Source organism: Lepidothrix coronata, unplaced genomic scaffold (assembly GCF_001604755.1).
Source record: "Lepidothrix coronata isolate B3197 unplaced genomic scaffold, Lepidothrix_coronata-1.0 Scaffold37, whole genome shotgun sequence".
Classification (NCBI taxonomy): domain Eukaryota; kingdom Metazoa; phylum Chordata; class Aves; order Passeriformes; family Pipridae; genus Lepidothrix; species Lepidothrix coronata.
The window spans coordinates 1,361,818-1,383,583 of record NW_016690217.1 but is presented as its reverse complement, the minus strand read 5'-3'; the positions used below and the strand labels follow the sequence as shown (position 1 = coordinate 1,383,583).

The following is a 21,766-nucleotide window of genomic DNA, read 5'->3' as shown; positions in this document are numbered from 1 at the left end:
CGCCACCCCCTCACACTGCACTGGGCGCACATTACGCATGCACACCCGGTGGTGTTGTGGAGCTCCCCATCTCCCTCCTCAGGGTGTTTCCACCATGTTCCAGTGGGTGGCCCTGGCCGTTGTTGCCTCACATCTTGGCGCCTTTCACCAGACGGATTCACTTGCTCAGGACTCCATCTACTTGGACGGCCACAGGTGTAGCCTCGCGTGTGCAGCAGACCCAGTATGTCATCTCTGTGCTGCAGGAGGAGGAGGCAGCGCATGGCGTCCTCCCCCCCTTTGGAGAGTAGTGGTTCAGCCCTCTGGGGCAAGGCGGGAGCAGTGGGGCACCGATCAGTCCCACAGCAGGACTGTGCGGAGGAGCAGTTGTGATCAACTTCTAATCAACTTGTAATCTTCGATTGTGGTGATGGGAACACGCAGAACCTGCTGTCTTTTGGAAACCAGGCAATTCTTTCAAGTATTCTTTCTGGGCTCCTTGTATTGTTCATATATCTTTGTCGCTCTTCCAAGCAAAGTGTGGGGGGTTTTTCCCGGATAGAACCAGTGGAAGTCTGCCGATGGCCTCAGCAAGTTCAGCATGACCAAAAGATGTCCCGAGAGCACGGTGTGCTTGAATTTTCTTAAAAAATCTGTGTTCTGTGTAAAATATTTAATCATTTATTCACAATCACATATTCATTTATTCACAATAATTTAATTGTGAAATTTTAAGTGTTTGGCAATTAATGAATTGCTCTTTTTTAAGTGCCATGAGCTTGATTTTGCAGGGGTGATCAGTCCTAATACTTGAATTTTGGCCTTTGTGTTGCCCATTCATTCCTGCCCAGAGTGAGTGAGGTGTCAAAAAAGGCAAACAGGAGTTCCTGCTCAAACTCTTTTAAGGAGCTGATTATTTGTGTTTCTCCTCCCTGTTTTTGCAAGGACAAAAAACCCCCCAAAAATAAAAATCAACTTGTTGAAATTATATGGTTGAGCAGCTAGATAGTAGATTTTATACTTCAGTCTTTTAAAATGAATAATCTTACCGTTATTAAAAGAGAAAAACCTAAAATTATAATGGCCACTTTTAGCATTGTTTAGCAGACCTGTCTATCATGACTTCATACATCTGCAAATAAATAGTACTGTGTGGCCTCTAGTTTTCCTGTTGTAAAAAGATATCTACAGCTTCAGAATACTCAGCTACAGAAAATATGAAAATCTACTTTAATGGTGAAAAAATGTGGTTTGCTTTTGTGGATTTTAGGGTTTGTTATTAATGTCTGGTGTAAGAACAATATAAAGAGATTTAATCCAGCAATAGGACTGTTTGCTATTGATTAATGTATAGTCTACTCTTTTTCTGGCCTTTCCCTGATGCACTTTTGGAAGTGTAAAGTATATGTTAAGGCTGCCAGATTCGCGCCAGGATGTTTAATGCTGTGAATGCTTGTTACAGAGTTCTAGTGTGTTTTGCTGGGAGTTTAGGAGCTCCTGGAGACAGCCCTGTGTGGTGAAAGCCTCTGAGCATGAGAAGGGCGTGTAGGAAAAAACCACAAAGTACTGATTGCACTGAGCTGTCCTGCAACTTGCCCCTTAGGGTAACAATAATCTCTTGTGCAGCTCTGTCCTTCAGGGTACTCCTACAATAAAGCATACTTTCTGTTGAAAAAGAAGTTTGTCAGCATGACTTTAGAGCAGAAATTAGAACTGAAACAGTGAGAGTGAGATAGCCTCATGGCTACATTCTCATTAGCAAAAGCAAAGTGGAAACCATAGTCGAAAAATTTGGTGTGAGTGGCCTATTAGACCAGTACGTGGCTGCCAGTGTGTCCAAGAGAAGCCTATGCCTTTTCATGGTTGTTTTAGGGTGGGTAATACAGTGGAGCAGTTCAGAATACAGGGACTGAAAACATCAAAATACTGGCAAAACATGAAAGCTTAGAATCTTACACACAAGATGTTTTTTCACTGTAAAATCTTGAAAAAGCCAAAACCAAATTCAGTAGTATAAACAAGGCATCAATAAAAATTGCATGCATTATCAAACATTTCTTCATTGCTGAAACTGTGGTTTGTGTAACCTCCATATGCAAGGACAGGGCCAGTAATCCAAGTCTTTGAAGCCAGGAACTTCTTGATGAGTACTGGAAATGTGATGTAAGAATGATCCAGTACTACATCACTGGGTTTTTTTAGGGTTTTTTTTCCAGGAAAAAATGTAGCAGAAATCTTCAGTGCAGTAATGAAACTCCTTCAGTGCTCTTGAAAATACTGGCATTGAGAAGTTTCATGCAATGAAATGTGCAAATCTACTTGAGCAACGTAAAAAACACAGACACACCTAATGTTTTACCACTGCTGCTTATAGAAAATGAACCTGTGAAGTCTATCCAGACCTTTGGCACTACAGACACTGAATTTTTTGCAAGGCTGAGGAGTAAGGTGGGCACTCTTCGTATGAACCTGTTGGACACTGGGAGGAGAAATGTATGTGTAATCCATTATTAGCAATGTATATAATATCAGGGCTGCTGCTTGTTTTTCAACATAAAATTACTAAATTTTGTCTTTATATTATTAGTGTTCTGTCAAACTGCCATATAATATGTCACAGTCATATTGTATGCATGAGTTAGTACAAAACATTCTGTTGAACTCCATCATTCAGAAAGTGTTATTACTGCCACCAGCTTATAAATAGTATCTGAACTCTTGATTAGGTGGGCAAAGAGCTCCTATTGCTTGTAGGCTTTTTAAAAATTAGATTTTCACACTCCAGCTTTTCGCTTTTTTCCCAAAGAGATGAGGGGCAAGCTGATCCTTGTAATTTTGTATGAGTCTCACAGATTTAGAGGATGTTACTGAAAACAGTTATGTGCTACCATATGTCCAGTCTCACAATGTGTTTACTTTTTTCCCCAGGAAGAATTGCTAGAACCAGCCTGAGACCACCTGGCTGTGCAGCACTAATCCATAAGAAACAAAAAATGTTTAAAAGATGGACTATTAAGCCTGCATGTAGTAACACAAGTCACTTTTAACTTACTGGGGCAGTGTCTGGTAATGTTTATGTAGACAAAAAAATGAAGATTTATGTTTCTGTTCTTAGAATTTCTACCTTTTCCAAGCTATAATAGCATTTGTTTCTGTTTGACAGTCCTGACTTCCTCTGAATTATTGTTGGGGTACTAATGTACCCCTTTGGACTCAACAAACTCTGGGAGCTGCCAAGTGGTTGGGATGTAAAACCATTATAGTACTCAGAGATAGGGTTAGCTGAGATTTGTATTGTGGTGAGCAAAAGTAGAAATTCAAATGTAGCAAACCTGGGTTTAAAAATAGCAGTAAAGGTATCTCTACAACATGGAAAGCTGTAATCTTGGCTTATTGCTACCTTGATCAGCTCTGTAATATGGTACTCAACTAAACTTGAAGTAGAGTGAAATACTCTTGAGACAACAACTGGAAATGCTGCTTGGGTTTTTTTTAGGAAGACTTAACATAAAAAAGAGCAAATGCTGAAATTGTATATCTTCCAATGTCTGATTTTTCAGTATTGAATGTAGCACATTATTAATACTAAGTCTAAGTTCATTTTTGGTTTGTCAAGAAGGAAGGAGGTTTAGACAAGAGTAATTAATTTTTATGATCCAACATGTAATTACTGGATGCACTTGAAAGTTTAGGGTTTCTATTAGGGATTACATTCCCTGAGGATACCATCTGTTCAGGAGTTTTGCTCATGAGTCTTTGTTCTTAGAATTATAAGACTGACAGGAGTAGCTTCTAAGATTTTATACAAAAGAACAAAAAACACAACAAAAACCACAACTCTAGAGAGCAACAGCTAATGCCAGGTTTTGATGATGGATATCTAAAATGTTAATTACCTTCCAACAGGAAAAAATGTAGAACCTTAAGCTTCAGTGTGTAATACAGGTTTCATTGTGGGGTGGAAAGTGAAAAAAAGTGAGGTAGAGGGAGGAATAGGTGGGTGTAAGGGTCACAGATTACTAAAATAGTAATGTTGGTAAACATGAAATATGGTGTTAAGCATTAGGACTGCCTTTTATTTTGTATGAGTGGCTAACTGGATTGTATCCTTGAATAAAATGTCAGACTACTTATTTATTTTTCTTTTCCCCCTTCCTCTGTTTTACCTGAATACAGTGTCTGACCAATTGTTGGAGTTAGTAGTATTAAACAGCAAAAGGGAGAGCAGATTCTGAGGTGGTTCTAAGAGAGCAAGAGAACAAAGATCTGTGAGCTAGGTGTTGTACCAACCCTCCTTCCTGTTACACGCCTCCAGCCCTCTCTGGAAGAGGGCTCTCCATACCAGAAGCTGCAAATCAGAACTTTTGAGAGGTGTCCACAGAAAGAAAACTGCCTTGTTCCAAATTACTCTTCACGTTTTAACACCCTGCACCTAAGATTAAGACTTGCTCTGTTAAATGGAAACAGTCTATCTGTGGGGGCATTCTTGAACATAAATCCATTGCCCCTTCTGCCCAGCAAAGCGGCTCATTTGTAGGAAATTTAATGGTAGTAGTTTATGAAGAATGTGAAGTACATTCTGGTAGCCTCACTGAGAAAATACATGCACAGCTGTAGCTGGTTTCGAGACTTTAACATTGCAGCAAGTGAAGTGTATCGTTTACATAGTGACCAGCTGGGAGGCCAGTGGTTTTCTTCACTCTTGTATTGGGTCTGGTAGAGAGGGAGTTAATTTTCCCTGCAGCAGCCCTCATAGTGCTTGGCTCTGTCTTGGCAGCTAGAATGGTGTTGATAACCAGTGTTTTGGCTACTGCATCAAGGCTGTCTCTTCAACATTCTCCCCTCAGTAGGCCGGGGGTGGGCAAAATCTTGGGAGGGGGCAAGATCTTGTTTGGGACAGCTGACCAAAGGGATATTCCAAACCATAGGAGTCTGCTCAGCAATAAAAGCTAAAGAGAAAGGATAAGGAAGGGGGGAAAGGGGCATTAATTCTTATGATGTTCCTATTCTGGAGCAATCTACTATGTGTACTGGAAGTCCCAGAAAGTGGATGGATGTCATGTGCTGATGGGAAGTAGAAAGCAAATCTTTTGGGTTTGTTTGTTGTTCTTTTGTTTGGTTGGGGTTTTTTTCCCCATCTCCATGTGCCTTTCGCTTTTGTTTTATTAAACTGCCTTTATCTTGACCCACAAGGTTTTTTTACATCTGATTTTCTCTCCCCTCCCCCATCCTGCTAAGGAGGGGAAGTGATAGAGCAGCTTCGTGGCCACCTGGTGTCCAGCCAAGGCCAACCCACCACAACTCTTACTCAGGAGACAAACAGAGGGAGAAAACAGGCACATTAAGGAGAGAGTGTCTGTGTGTTTGGTTTGACAGCTTAGTCTGCTGTTGCTTTTCTGGTGATTTTTAGGTAAGGAAACGGTAGTGGATATACACTGGAAATATAAAACTTGGGCTGACAAATTCCTGCTATGAGGACAAATACTTAATCTGGAGTAGCTGTATCCTCAAGTGGATTTTAATCGGTACTACACCTGTTTTTACCAGATGGTGGTGTCAAATGAATCTGTGTTTCTGAAGGCTTTGCACCTTTGTGTAATGTAAATAACACACACAGGCAACCATGGCATGCCCTAAAAATTCAAGTTTTACTTGACTTTTAAATAACCTGGACACGAGTATTGACACAGTCATCTATCAACCTCAATTTAAAATAAAGCACACAGTTGCTTCATGAATACTTAATGTACATAGAACATATGCATCACATTGATATGTTTATGTATGTTGTTTTCAAACATCTTTCTAGGGAGTTTTGAATTAAACAGACCTTCCCAAAAGAAAACACACTATTTATTAGGTTCATTATTCACCTGTATAAAGGTAATGGATTTGGCAACTTAAATGGTATTGACTTTTTTTTTCCAACCAACATCTTCAATATAATGAACTTGTTTAGAATACAAGTTGCAAGTGATGCTGGTAAATACGTGCAGTGTAGAAAACAGCAGGTCAAGGGTAGCCCCTAACGAAAGAAACCAGCTAACTAAGCACAGGAACCAATATGAGATATACAAAAATGCTTTTGTGTTGTGGTTGCAAACCCTCTTATTGTATAAAACACGTTTCACAAAAGGTTTATCTATGTTGTAGTTGTTGCTAATTATTGATAGAGTTCTGTAACTTACCAGTGCTTAGCACTTATAGACGTCTCAGAAGAGATAAATGCAGAGGCACAAAGTTATATTTGTCAGCCTGAGATCAATTCAGCAGAATTAGGATGAGAATATCTCAAATATCAGTCCTTTTTGTCCAAATGAGTAGAGGTCTGTGTAGCATCAACCCCAGGGTACATTTTGCCTGACACAGTTATGCGGCTCGTGTCTTTTGCCTGACTCTTTACCTGACCCATCAGGAGGTACAAGCATTTTGGACTGACATCCAAACTCCAGATCTGAAAATCCATGCCTCTAGGCAGTGAAAGCCCCAAGAGTGCTGGGGAAGGGTAGCAACAGTGGAAAGGGCAAGGTGTAGCTCAGAGCTGTAAGAGGTCAGTTGCTGGAGTAGTGCTGGTTTAGATCTACAAAGCACAGCTGTGACACAATAAGTGCTTACAGTGATTGATCACTTGTAGGTGTCTCACAGCAATAAAGAAATCATAAAAAGGGTGCCTTTCCTCAAATGACAGGAGAAGAAGCTTGAAGGGAAAGGAGGCTCACACATATGGAAGAAATTCCCTTTTCTGTTCTATTAGCTGACAGTGATGTCCCAGGTTTTGCCTTGTTTTGGCACAGACAATGTGTAATACAGGCATTATAAGCTTAATCTTTCCTCTGTGGATACAAAACTGTATTGTAGTGTCCTAGACTGACATTAGACTTGCTAAAACCTGCTTCCTACATAGTCTCATTGAAGAGAAGATGGCTTTCTCTGTAAATTTCTCATTTAAATGCAAAAAAGTTGGCTTGATTACAATTCTCTGATGACTTGAGAATTGAAACTTTTCACTATTGCACTAGACAGAAGCCTATTTTATGACGTAGTGGAGTAAGTAAAACGCCACATACTTGGCTGATGGTATCCAGCAATAACACACAAAAGCCCACATGCAGATGACAACATATAGGAAAACATGAGATTGGATATAAACCTTAAAAGTAATTTTCTTCTTCATCAATATTTGAAGATTGACAAGATATGGACACTAGGTACAGATAATTCTCAAATAGTAACAGCACATATCTGCTGAAATACATATGTGCTACTTGCCTGTGCCTGAGTAGGGATTGCAAACTAACGGTAATGATTTAGAAAGCAGCAAACTACAAGCAAGTGTATAATGCTGCAGCTTGGAACACCTTCTGGAAGAAACAAGGAGTGACTTTCATTGCAGACATTGTAACCAGTTCATATGTGGTTTGCCATATTTCAGTGGTCTTCCGAAAGGTTGTGATGCTCTTGATTAAGCGATGGGCTTGTGGGGGTTTTTTGGTGGTTTTTTTGGGGGGTTGGGGTGGGGTTTTTTCTTTTTGTTTTGTTTGTGCTTTTTTTAACTGTTGCTTGTGAGAATACTACACAAGATCATAAATAGATCCTAAAGGATTACTTTAAGTTGGAGCAATGACAATAAAAACATTTTACAGACTTAAAAAAAATGAACGAATACTTTAAGGCAAGCCCAATGATGTTCTAGGATTAAATCTGTAGTAAATTCAGAAAATTCTGAAGAACCTCCATGATAAAAGAATTTTTACCACAGAGGACTTTTCATTCTTTCCTTCCCTTAGATTTGTTCACTGAGGCTGAAGAAGCAGAACTGTCCAAAGTAAGTGATCAAAGGATAGTATTTATTGAGCAAATCCGTCTTCCCTGGCAGACTGCAGCACTTCCCAACCTACGGACCAATCTACACTGTGATAGGAATACATGAACTGTACGGCTACTGTCATGGCTAGTAACATCCACCTGGCCACCTCAGACCATGAAACAAAAAAGGATCAAAAAATGAAGTGGAAAATAAAACACATCATACAAGGCTTCACTTATTAGTTTTGCTAGTTCAAATGTGTATTGGTAATCCCTTATGCTTACTCCAGTTCTCAAACAGTATTGCTTTCCTGACAGGGCTGCAGTTCCCTGGTACAGCGTTGCTCAGGCTACAAAACACAGGATCACTGTAAATCACTGTAGGTCATGGGAGTTGAGTATACAGAGGATAGATGTAGAAAGGCACGAGCTACTAAAGCCATTTACAATGCTGTTTGACAAATTCAGTATTTCGTTTGAGGATTACACTTAGCAAAAATTACAAAAAAACAAAGACTTTGCTAAGCTGCTTAGAAGTTCACAGCACCAGAAAGCTCATACATGTGCTGACTGTGGACAAATGGGAGGCAGAGGAATGACTTTCAGATATTTGTACAGAGTGATAGGACAAGAGAAGAGCCAGGTATCACTTCAGATACATACTGGCAGATAACCCACTCAGTGTGCAGCATCATTGAAACTTAGTATTCCTACCATGACAATAGAAAAGAACAATTGTAGTTATCATACCTGAAATACTGCCTTTGTCATTTTAATGTAGTAGAAATGGCTCAGAGAAAAGTGACAGATTATATGACAGGAGATTAAGGCAGATTTTGCTAATCTAGTTAAAAACTAAAATTTAAAAAGGCTATTTCCTAGCTGTCTTAAATACTACTCCACGAGTTTCATTTAACCAGCACTTAAATGCCTTGCTAAGCAGTGGGTCAGTACATATTCTCCAGTTTGTTTCCAGTGTGCTTTACTATAAATTGGTAAATGTATTTCTACACTATGGAATGTTCAATTAAATAGTCCCTCTACATAAAAGGACATTCAAAATTTAGAACACTTAAAACTGCCAAGGGAAAGTAAATCTGTATCATCTATGGAACTCACTGCTGCAGAGTGTTACTGAGTCTGTTATTTTTGATTCAAAATTTGTAATAAAAATATGACATCTGTTATTGTGCTAGGCTAAAACAAACCTTGTAAGAGCTATCAGTCCTTATGTCTCAGGACATAAGTTGATCCCCATATGAAATCATAAAGATAATTCTCCCCATATCACACTGTATTGCACAATCGACCAAAAATACGACTGTTTTACTTATCTTGAAGAATCTGGTCCTGATCATGTCAATTAACAGTCACTTTTTGGAACAAGGCTATTCACTTACAGAGCAGACCATGAAGCCTGTTTTGTTGCAGCAATTTTTTCTCTTTTTCTTTTTCTTGTTTTTTTTGTTCATTTTTTGGAAATGTAACTGCCGATCATTCAGTTTTACTACGACTTTTCTTTTTGGTTGTCTACCAGGCAGCTTCTCCTCAATCAGTCACATCACTAGAATGTGATATCCAGTCAGTGATAAAAGCATTGCTTGGTCTTCCCAGCAAGCAGGCTGCACTTCCAGGTGTCCTGAAGAAATTACTACCATGTCGATGTCAGTTCCTTCCCTTGCACACATAAACAAATTCTCAGCTTCAAACACTAAAATCCATGCACTATCTTCAATTCACCAGTCAACTGTCCACCTTGAAGCGTGACACCTGTACAGTTTTTATGATCTTGGTGGTGGGCTTTCCATCAACATTATTAGGGGATGGCTGAGATGTTTCTTCTATTAGACTGTCTTTAGATCCGTTCAGTCTCTGAAAAGAACAAATTAAACATGTTTAAAAAGTTTTGAGGAATTTCAATACTGTATTTTGCCAACTGTTGCTATGAAAGCCTTAGGCTATGGATACAGCAATTTACATATATATATATATACACATACATACCACGAATATTGAAGTCTCTACATTTATTTGATCAAACAGAACATTTTCTCCCTCTTGCCTCCTGTCAGCTGCTGCCCCTCTGTGCTATACTGCCCATTCAGGAAATGCCATAACTAATTATTTGATATTTAGCAAAACACTGCAAGCAAAGACTCACAAGGAATTAATGGCCACTGTTGTGAGGGGGCCTGGGGCACAGGGAAAAGAGAGCTGTTTATGGACACTGAACATTTTAACCTTAATTTCTCATAAGGCATGTATTTAAGCCACATGTTATTGGATAGGAATGGAAATAAGACAATGTGGATTTTGAACAGAACAAGTTACCTATTTATATAGAGCATGTAAATGTGCTTAGCCTTAAGTAACCCAACTTCCCCATCACTGTTGGAGCAAGTCCTTACAGAAACATCAAGGACAGCTCATCTTTTTCAGTTTCCATCATATGCAGGAATTAGAAGTATCATTGAACTTAATTCCTATCAAAGAATAGGTATTGTGTTAACTAGCCTTAATGTGAAAAATACCTGTTTATTGTTTTAAAATCGTACAAGCTTACATTATTCTAATTGCTTACAAGATAAAATAGGACATGTTTTGCTAGTTGTATTTTGTGCAGTTTCCACACTACATACAGTATCAGCATGCAGTTTTGGTATATCCACATGCTAGATGAATAGACGATGACTGATATGGGAAGTTAGGTATCTGAAATTCTCCCTTCCATGTTTTGGTTTTCCTTTTGCGTGCCCACCTGCAAGTTCTTTCGAATAGAACTTCTCACATTTGAAGCTCAACAAAACTATCAAAGAAGAGAGATAGAGTAGTATAATATATGATGAAAGATAGTGATTGCATTTAGAAAAGACATATTCTGTCCTTTTTATATAACCTAATAACCTAAAAAAATATTCAGTATTTGAGGAGGGAAAAAAAGAAAAGAAAAATGAAAAGAAAAAAAAGCCCAAGCAACAAAACTCTAAGAAGACCTCTAAAAGAGGTGAAAAAATGATAGCAGGTAGTGATTATATCTGCATCACAAGCCCATTTGCATAGTTTAAGAAGTTTTGAAATTAAGTTCTCCTTCCATGAAGAGCAGAGTACCATCTTAAGAATGTATGAAACTCAAGCTGGAAAAGAGTTCTCCAGCAGCAGAAGCAGATGTTCACAGGGGCATATGCTACAGAACTACATGTATTTCGAAATATCAAGAAACTGTAAATAAAATCAAAATGCAAAATTTCAAGTGATACTGCTGCTGAAAAAAATCACAGCCAGCTTTACTTTTCAGTGAAAAACAAGACTTAATTTAAATAAAGCACTAAAGCCCCACTTATCCCTCCAAAAAAAAAAAAAAAAGGAAAATTGAAAAGGATTTACAATTACTAACCTGTTGAGTCAACTGGATGCTGGGACCTTTCACATCTGAAGATCGTGTAACAGGCAGTGGAGGGACCAGATCAGTTTTAACACTGGAATTACGATACCACAAAATGGATATTGCTTTAGTGAAGTAAAACATAAGTGTGCAGAAGAAGAATAACGAAACCAACTCAGACAGCAGCATAGATCTGAAAGGTTTATCACCTGACTTCAGATATCTGAAAGCTATCATGCTGATCCTCAGTGGGCATCTACAGGGCACAGGCCACCCCATCCCTGTCTTCTCCTGGTCTACAGAAGCAGCCCAACTTCATGCAAGATCAGAGGACCTTAGAATGGTTTGGGTTGGAAGGGACCTTAAACATCGTTTAGTTCCACGGGCAGGGACACCTTACACTAGACCAGGTTTCTCCAAGCCCCATCCAGCCTGGCACTGGACACTTCCAGGGATGGGACAGCCACAGCTTCTCTGGGCAACATGTGCCCACCACCTCAGAGTAAAGATGAGTCTCATTTGAAATCATGGATGAGCTACACCTCCTTCAGGGTGCTATCTAGCTAAAACTAGCCTTCCAGGTGGGTGACATCATCAGGAAACTGCTTTTTATATTTTTAAGGCCTTACTACAACTGAGAATGGGGCTGTCACTTTTCCATTCATCACTCCTCTTCAGTCTTTTAGGAAAGACTGATCCACTCATTGATGAAGAGAATTGTACTAGACTTCCTACAAAACAAATTACAGAGTTAATACAGATAACATCTTAACTCTATTAAGGATGAAGGAATCTGGAAGGCAACTCATGACTTCTCATGCCTTAGGCAACTTCATGACCTACCACTAAAGGCAAATACAGGTTTATTTCAACTTTTTCAGTTTTTCCTCCTTCCAAGTGGATAAAGCAAGCCACTGTGGCCCAGAATAGACCAAAAATGGTTTTGTGGTTGTTTCATTCATGTGGCTCGGAAGACATAGTATTTAGAGGATTGCCTGAATCCTGTGCCACCAATCAGCCATATTTATGCTACTTCTAATCACCATGATCTTTGAATAGCTTTTGGGCTGCATTGCTAATAACCACATTCACATACTTCACTTCAGACAGGACAGATCTTTCACCATCAGAGCACTGGGACCGCCGATACTGACGGTAGCTTCGAGGGGAATGTGAATGCCTAATGCGGATCGGGTCGCCTTGAGTCCTGAGAAAGACACAGAATTCACAGCAGTAGGTTAGTAAACCAGATCTTTGGCACAAAACATAAATTCAGCTGCAGACTGAGAGATCCTCCCATTTCTTATTAAAGTATAACAGATGGCTTATTGCACTGGCTGAATTCAAAAGGTTGATGCTTTTTTTAAAAAAGCCTGTACTTGGAATTCAATGCTTTAGAAGTGCAGAGATCACAAACTGGCATGCCCATATTTCAGCATGAAGTATAAATTAATGCATTTTTTATTAAAGCATCCTTAACATCAGCCTTTTCTGTTTAGTGGTGTTGTGGAAGCACATTATAATACAAACCGGGATGATGTTTCTGCCACATGCAGCTGCACTGACACATGGCATCCCAAATGAGCAATTATCACGGTGAAATAGGTGTTGGCTCTCAAGGAAATAGCTGTACCCTGGCAGCTGCCCATGACAAGCCAGGAAGGGAGTTGCAGAGGTCAAACAGTGCCTTGTGAGCAGAATAAATATTCAAAACAAAGAAAAAGTTTAGGAAATAAATAGATTTGCTTGTTTGCATCTAATTCTCTCTGATTCTGTAGTTTATAATATAAAAAATATCCGTGGATGGCATCGGGAGACATACAGAACATACAGAGATCTGACAGATTCACGAGTGTGTGAGAGAGAGAGAGAGAGATGAAGACAATTTTTTTCATGTTTTAAAAAGAGCAAATATTAGGTTTCAAGATTATTAAGCAACCTCATCCAACCCATTCTAGATGAATATTTGGAGTAGATAAGAGCTCAGAGATTATGTGTAAACCCATTTCTCTTTCAATATGACAGAGTACACAGTAAAATAAGAAAAGTGGGCTTTTACATTCATAAAGAAAAATCCTGACATGAACTCACTCTACTTTAGTGTATGGAATTTCTTTCAACTGCTCTTCAGATAGGCCAGATGGATCCACAAGCTCCTTCCTATAAAGGATTAGGAAAAGTAAAAAATGTAACAGTAACTATGAAGTGCAAAAATGTTCTTATTTTTATTAGAGTGGGCTTAAAAGATTTACTGAAACAAGCTGTTGTCAGCCCTGAAGATACCTTGACATCAAAATAGGAAACCTATTTAGAAATAAGTGTAACTTCACCTTGATTGCTTCAACCGTATGTTGCATCCTGTTACACCTTCCTCTCACCTCCCTGCAAATCTGATCTTGTTGCTTCACATTATGATGAACATTGTGTATCCTAAACAATTAATATGCTCAGGAATAACTAAATATCTTCCTAATGGGTAGTTCTGTAGCATATGGGGTCTCGTCCTAAAAGTGTCAGTATTACAAACAAAGATATTTTGGAAGCCACAGAAGAATAAATCTCTAAAACAATGCATTATTCTTTAATAATTCATTTACATACAACAGCCTTCTGTATTCAGTGCATTCAGTGATCTGCAGTATCTTCTACACACAGCAGGTCATTAACACACACATAATTTACTGTGGCATATAACTAAATGAGAATGTAATGCCTTATAGCCACAGTGCAGGGCATGTGAATAACTACATTAGAGGAAAACCAAGCATCTCCCAGACCCTACAAGGACTGTACTTACTGAATATGTTTCCACAGTTCTTCTTTAGCTTGTACATCTGGGCTTCTCCTATAAATATGAACAAAGACAACAGAGGTTGAACTGTGAAAACCATAATGTGAGATGTTGCTGTTCTAGTAACTTTTAACAGCACAGACCCTGCACAGAAATCATGATAAATGTAATCTCAAAATCCACCAATGAGTTCCATTTTAAGGTTTGTTATCTCAGAAAACGCATTAAACTTCATTGCTTTATTTCAACTGTAATTTCTTGAACGACATCATAATTCCAGTTCCACTAGCCTACAGCAAGAGTATACATAAAATATAAACAAGAGCAGAATTTCCCAAGCTAAATCATGCCTCACTACTGCCACCCCTTATTCCTCCAAGGACAACATGTTTTGGAATAACACTGTAGTAAAAGACTTTTAGAAATGTCCTGTGGCCCACAGAGACCTTTCTGGGCAGAAGGAGGGACTGGACACACAAGGCTGATGCACCAGTAATCCCTGGCCATTCCCAGTCAGCACCAGCTGCTTCACCGCAATTACAATTGCTTTCTGGTCATCTCCAAGAAGGGTTTCTGCTCACTTTATTTACATTTGGTATCCAGGATGAAAAAAACTCAAAGTCCAAAACAAAACAAAAAAACCAAACAATGAACAAATCAAACCAGCTATGCATATTTGTGCACACAAAGATTTTACTAAGCATTTAATTCACAGGTGAAGTACTTACCAAAAAATGTAATTCCCCTATTGCAGACATGGATACATAGTAAAGCAAGCCTAATGTCACATTTTCCATTGAATTATAGAGTATGCTGGTTCTAACTGGATCCCCTTTATTTTTACTTTTCTTATCTTTTTTTATTGAAGGGTTAGTACAAAACCACTGCTGATGTTGAAGCTGCACCTAGAATTCACCAAAACCCATTCAGAATAATACATAATACACAGTGCCAGGGACTACATTTGCATGGAGAGATTAGATAACTGTTCATTGGTATTTTTATACATAAACTCAGTGTTGACAGCCACGTGGTTCCACACCATCTAAGATGTGAGATGCAACTTTTAGACACATTCAGCACGTATAAATGCTCCCAGTTTCTCACAGGTTAAGTCTTACATTATCAGGTGATACAGCCTGCTTTCTTTTCCTTAAACAAAAGGGCCAATCATATTCAAAGATGCTTTTGGAATGATATAATCCAAATTTAGATGAAGATCAAGGAGAACAGCAGAATTCTGCATTTTAGCATCTACTAAATTGGTTCTCCCTCAACCAGTGACAGAGCTGTATCAGAAATAATTCTAAACTTCTCTGTATCAACGTTTTCCTATTTCACCATTACTATATTCAGCTTTTTGCCTGACTTCAGCCTAGGAATAATGTTCAGAGACATCTACACTGCAGTAAACATTTTACAGTTGATGTAAAGGCAGAGTATTTAGAGATGGTAATGTTTGGGGATATTTTTTTAGATTTTACAGGTGCAGAAGTACTGGGAGATATTAGTTCACTGGTTTATAAATACCACAGAGAGAATGAAGGATGAAAAACAACCTAGCATTTGTGTTTCCCTAGTAGGACTAAAATTAACTAATCCATAACCTTATCAAGCTCCAAGGCAGTGATGGCTTTCCAGGCAGCATGACACATTCGCCCCGGTCCTTGAAGGACTGCTGTCCTTTCCAGCTCCTCAGGTCCTCATGATGGCAACAGCCACAGCCACAAGGGGCTGTTTAGTTTCCTGCAATTTTCACTTCTACCTCTCCTTCTCCAGTTTTTCATTTACTTTGGCTTCTTACATCTGTCCACACTTTTTAACTCCCTGATGCAGTGTTTTGCCCTGCAGTGGCCATTTAACAGCCTTTTTCACCCCTCAGTTTCAAACTGATTTCTCCTTCCATGCAACCTCTTGCTCACAAAATAGCAGCTGCAAACCCTGCATTCACCCTGGGGCTGGGAAGATAGGCATCCTCTTCTGAGGCTGAATAATCTGGCAGTGGGGGATGAGAAAACTCCCTGAAAATGCCAGCTTCTCCAGGGAGGCTTTGTAATGCTTACAAGCCCTAGTTTGCCTGAGGAAGCAGGCCTTAAGGTCAATCCCAAACCCAGGATCCACATGAAGCAGAGTATTGTCCACACCACTGACCTATTTGATCAGCTCATGGCTTTTACTTATTCATGGAAATACAGCAGTTCAGCAATGTAAGGGGGGTACTTTTGAATTAGATGATCAATGGAGCATAGAGGTGTGAGAACGGAATCATATTAGGATGTGAAACCAGCTAGAGTACGGTACAATGTAACTTCATGGCACAAGCTAATTGTAAGGTCCATTGTGCTTTTTAGCAAGTCAGCTTGATATCCCCTATTATCAGAGCTGAGTTCTTCCTTGGTTTTGCTACATATTGCAAGATAGATACATCTACCCTTGAAACACAATGGTAGAGGTCATACATAGGGGTGAGAAAGATGATGATGGGAGGAAGATTATGTGGGCAGGGGTTGTTCGCCCCTTGCCCTACAAGTAGGGCATGTGCAGACTGTTGCCATGAGGTAATGATTAGGCGGTGTTTGGCTGCCACTCAGGCATCACCTTATACTGTGTACTGGCCCTACGTAGTGTAATGTGGGACTGATAAAAATGGGGTGTTGGGACTGCTGAGCCGAGCAATACTCATCCTACCACCGAGACTGTGTTGCTCCGCGGGGACGCCCGCTAAGCATGGTTACTGACCAGCTGCTGCAGATCCTGACAGCCCTGGCCTGTCTGTGTGGGTAAGCACAGTTTATTGATAGGAAGCAACTGAGAGAACAAACTTTTTAATATCCCTTTAGTGTCCCTTTAATTCCCCTTTTATGTTCATAGTATTTTTCCTTTAGTTCCCCTTTTACTAACCAATATCGTGTTATCCATAATATTGTGTTAAGACCCTTTTTTGGTATTCCTTTTCACTAATTAATACTGTATTAAATGCTGTTCGTAGTATTTGTTTTAATGCCACCCAATAAGGTAGTTATTTTGTATCCTTTTTTAGTTTTTAATTCCTCTTGCTAAGTTTATCACTATTATTTTTATTCTCACTGTAATAAAAGATATTTTGTGTGTTTAAATATTTTTGGCACTTGTCTTTATTCCGGACATGTATCCAAACGAACTGTTACATACAAGTATCACCAAATACCATGTGAAGCTTCACCTACAGTAAAAAATATTAATTTCTCAGGCATCGTGGAGAGTGATGAAATAAAAAGTCATCTTAATTTCTTCATTTTCTAGGACCTGTGCCTGCTGCTTTCTGTGACCAGTTCCAAGCACTTTACTCTGTGATCTCTGCCACCTTCCCTTTGTCCATCCCTACAACTACACTAATAAGAAAGACTTTGCTCTATAATACCAGTTTAGCAAATGGCATCCCATAAAAAAAAAGCTAAATACAGTGACTCACCAGAGAAAACTGCTTTTATATTTTGCATCCTGTAATTAGTTATTTTCCCATCTGTTTAAGAAGTGTTACCATACTAGCATAATCTTACAGTACTTATTCAGGTTAACTCTATACCAAAGAATATAAGGAAATATGATACAGAAAAACTAACTTAATTAAAGCATTTGCTTTCCAAAGGCTCTTATGAAAGGGAATGATGGAAAGCTTACAAAAAGAAAGGTGAAATGTAAGATGAAATATACTACAAAGGAAATTAATGTTTGTGTGGTTCTTAAGAGCCCAAAACAAAGCAATCCTTTTGTTAATTCTTTAAAGCCAGATCACAACCCCCCTTTCACATTGTTTTCATCTTTTTACTGTGAATTGTTTTAGAATCACAGTTGTGATATATGGAACTCAGATTGTCCTGTCTCAGTATCTGAATCAATACCTTCTGGACAATTTGTATGCTAATCAGTTTCTCTAATGCACAAGAAATCTAACAGGAATTCTCAGTAAAGGATGAATGTCATGGAGGTTTTTTTGTTTATTTTTTTATTTTGTTTGCACAAGCTGGAACAGCTCTTCACAATAATAAGGTCTACATTATTTTTTGTGTCTGCATCTGCACCCCTATTAATATTTCAGTTTGAGTCACCAATGGTAAATTTAAATAGCCATGGAATTTTATGGTCATTCTTCTTAATTAGAAAAAGCCCTTTGGCTACACAGATGTTTTACATGAACTCTTGAAAGTAAACCCTGTGGAACTAGAAGTGGGAGCTCTCTCCATTTGCTGATTCCTTTAGGAGAAAGAAAGGTCAAATTCTTGTCAAATATTTTTATTCTAGAGACCAAGGAGACACCATTGCACCACCACCACCACTGACTAATATTACTCATTATCAAACAAATGAAATGCACTGTGCCAGATACAGTAACAAATATTTCAGCCACTACTTCACACTTCCAGAGCAAACTTCTAGTCAAGCTGGGTGCAATAATGAACCTACTGTGAAAGACTTATCTGTACTGCTAAAATGAAGGTTTTGTATCAATTTTGAAATATGCACATTAAAATGATGATATGACAGCATTTAAAACCAAAACAACTATACCCTACAGAATCATATTTCCTTTTTCTCTAACCTGTATCCAGTCATGTAAACAAAGAGTTGAGCCAAACTAAATCAAATAAATTCTCTTATAACCTACTACAGGTTAACAGTTAAATGCCTTTTACTAACCTTTTTTCAAAAACTTTGAAAGGAATTCCCATCTCACTTTTTTTAGTTCCTACTCGCATATGTGAAGGATCTCTGCCATACTTAGGAGATTTGGGCTTATTTCAAGGAGAGTTTGTTTGGTTTTTTGTTTTTGTTTTTGTTTTTGTTTTTAACTGGAAGTTGAGATAAAAAAGAGGAACACAGGAAACATTAAAACAATAATGAAAAGAAATGAGAAACCATCCAAAATCTCCAGGATTTTCTTATTTCTTTGCTTCCTCTAGGACATTTGATTGTTAAGATACTTCACATTTATGTTTTTTGCTAATAGTAGTTTAAATATAACTCAGACTGTCACTGGGAAATAAAAGCCATTTCGTAAGTCAAGTTAACCACAAGAGGGAACCCATGCTATCCAACAATGACATTTACTTGGCCTGTGGGGAAAAAAGTTGACTATAAATTTAATCAAACAATTATTAACTGAGTAATAGCACCTAGTTTACAGCACCTTCTGTAAACAATAAAAGAAATGGAAATCAAATTTAATCAACTGCATTTTGTGGATTCCATACAAGTGAGCTTTAATATTCCTGATTTTTAGTAATGTATCATTGTACAATTACACCTAATAACACATGACTTTTGTGCAGCTGAAAGTGAACAAGTCTGTACAAACCCTGTTAAAATAGAAATTCCTATATTTGGAATTGCAATAGCAAATTCTATTTCTCATCAAGAATTAAAACTCCACGCTGCAGAACTGGAGACAGAAATGAGTTTTAACAACACAGGCAACTGAAAACAGAACTCAACTGGATTTTAATACCGGAAACTTCAGTGAAGATAACAGTTTCAATTGGTATGAATGAAATTATACAGTGTTTCTTGTTAAGTCTTAACATGAAAGGTAAATTTAAGAAAAGCTGTCATTGAGAAGTACCCAAGGGATGTGTTACAGAGGTCACACATTACACCATCAGCATCAGGACTGGCAAAATATCCATGTTAGGAGTCAGTGAGAATGGGGATACAAAGACTGCTCTCTCTTGCCTCCATCTTCCAGTGCCTCATAGCTGCTCTCCCCAAACTCTTCAACATCACTGGCCCTGACTTGCCCTGCCCTGCCTGCCCTGTCGTCAGACACGCTGGAGTTGGTGCTGCTTCCTAATCTGCCGGGATGGCAGATTAGGCTGGACACAAACACACAGTGTTTACACACCAAATCCATGCCATTAGAAGAAAAATGTGAATTAAAGAAACCAACATTTTCATTAGTTTTGGAAAATTAATTTTAAAAGCTGGTAACTTCACCATCTTAAACTGGCTGTTGGCAGAAACGGCACTGTCTAGCAGTACAGCTCCATTGTGGAAATCCTGACATCAGGACGCAATGTATCACTGACTGCTGCTTGTTAACAGTAATTTGACAAGGCAACATCAGCAGATGCTCTCATCTGGACCATTGCAGATTTATATGATTAAACAAGTGTGCATGTATTTCACGCAAATGTTTGCAGCTACCACATAAAATCTGAATGCTTTCACAGACTTGCTGCCTAGAAGCGGGGAATCACTGTCTTCATTACAGAACCAATGCTCAGTGAGCCACAACACCATCCAGGACTTCTTTCAAGGTGATGGAGAGAGTTCCTCTGTTACAAAGCCCTTCCTGCAATATTTGTGCCCTGATTCAAATCACTAAACAAAGGCAGTTTGACCACAAAGACAAATCTGCTAATGTGAGAGCAGAGTCACATAAAAATCTCCATTCCTCAGCAGCTGAGGGCCACCACCACGCTGGAAACACACCTCCTGCTTTTTAACATGCTACAGCAGCCTTAATTTTCACACCAAAGGGTCCAAAGGTTACATACGATCGAGATCTGTGCCTAGATCGTCGGTAGTTTGGATCTGCCTGGGTTTTCCCCTTCTGTCGCCGCAGCACAGCTTCCCACTGAGGAGCTGAGTCAACCATATCATTCTCTTGCCGTAATCTGCAAAGCAAGTACCAGGAGTTAGTCTGAGGTCTCTGATGCAGGATGCTCTGAGAAGCAATTGGGATTACTTTTTTGCCCCAAAAAAATCCAGCTCCAGCAATGCAATACTTTAACTTTTCGTCTTGCTAAATTTTAATTAATGTTCCTAAATTAAGTTAAAATGTAAGAACTGTATAAAAGAAAACTGACGGATTTGTTGTTTAGAAACAGCATAAGCCAAAAAAGAAATCATCCATTACTTTAAGAACAGGCTCACAACTTGAATCCTTCTTCCCAGCCCAAGCCAAACATTTAGAATTTTTTTTCCTTTTTACAGCCCACCTCATCTACAGCAAGTGGAAGACCTACATCATGATATAAGGCTCTACTACTACAACTTTTTCAAATACTTTGCTGCAGCACACCTTCCTAGGATCCAAAGAAAATCCCCTGATGCTCTTGGTGAGTTCCCACTCAGAAGAGGCAGTCCCTTCATCCTGACCTGCAACAAAGCCCAGGATGAATGCAGATCTCTCATGGCACTCCTTCTGCACCACCCTCTGAAGCCTGTTTGTGGGCATCTAAACAATATGCTATGCCTTTTATTTTTAATTTGTTTTCCTTTTTTTTTTTTTAAATACACGAATTCATTATTGGAATGCATTGCAAACTGAACCAAATGTCAAAATCCTATCAACCCAGCACATTGGTTAGCTTGATGTAGTCCTACAATGCCACAATCAGTCAGGACAGCCAGCTTGTCAGCGTTTACAATTCAAAGTTCCACAGACGCTTCTCACAGTTTTGGAGTTGCACATATGAGTGGTGGGATGAAGTTCTAAGGTGGAACAAATGGATACGCTTGGTCACAGCAGTGAATTTAAAGGGATTTCAAAAGAACCCTGGAAAATATCACCTGAAAGTGGATTGTCAGATAGGATGGTACAACTCGCATAGTGAAGAAACCAGAGGAGCTTAACAAAAAATGGAAAGACTAACAGGTAAAACAAACAAAGAACCCGACAGATAAGGGGATTACACTGCAGACATAGGAAATGCAAAGCATGTTATTGCTCTTCACTACAGATGTACTTTTCTCTTTGAGTTTTGAATTGTGTCAGGCTAAACTGGCTACACAGGCTGCTGCTTTTCCTTTAATCAGATCTCTCACAT

The 21,766-nt window shown here is 38.9% G+C and overlaps 1 protein-coding gene and 1 long non-coding RNA gene across 14 annotated transcripts in view; one reads left to right on the top strand and one right to left on the bottom strand.

Moving 5' to 3' along the window:
• The first annotated feature begins 51 nt into the window (after positions 1-51).
• On the top strand, positions 52-4,734 carry LOC108496174. 5 transcript variants are annotated; one of them, XR_001874369.1, is made up of 4 exons: positions 52-607; positions 2,354-2,427; positions 2,908-3,045; positions 4,156-4,734. It is a non-coding gene; the product is annotated as an uncharacterized LOC108496174 (long non-coding RNA). The 5 variants fall into 5 exon arrangements; XR_001874367.1 differs by having other exon boundaries at positions 52-460; positions 2,908-4,734; XR_001874370.1 differs by having other exon boundaries at positions 52-460; positions 2,354-2,472; positions 2,908-4,734.
• Positions 4,735-7,249: 2,515 nt separating this feature from the next.
• EPB41L4A (erythrocyte membrane protein band 4.1 like 4A) overlaps positions 7,250-21,766 on the bottom strand; it is a 140,040-nt gene continuing 125,523 nt past the window's right edge. For 8 of the 9 annotated variants that reach the window (XM_017812648.1, XM_017812650.1, XM_017812651.1 and 5 more), the window contains 6 exons: positions 20,492-20,611; positions 13,965-14,012; positions 13,259-13,327; positions 12,264-12,374; positions 11,180-11,261; positions 7,250-9,657 (listed from right to left, as the gene is read on the bottom strand). In XM_017812648.1, the coding sequence (XP_017668137.1) occupies positions 9,529-9,657; positions 11,180-11,261; positions 12,264-12,374; positions 13,259-13,327; positions 13,965-14,012; positions 20,492-20,611 (559 nt within the window). In that variant the 3' untranslated portion in view covers positions 7,250-9,528. Of the gene's footprint in view, positions 9,658-10,548; positions 10,592-11,179; positions 11,262-12,263; positions 12,375-13,258; positions 13,328-13,964; positions 14,013-20,491; positions 20,612-21,766 lie in introns of those variants that run through there. The other variant, XM_017812656.1, reaches the window with a different exon arrangement.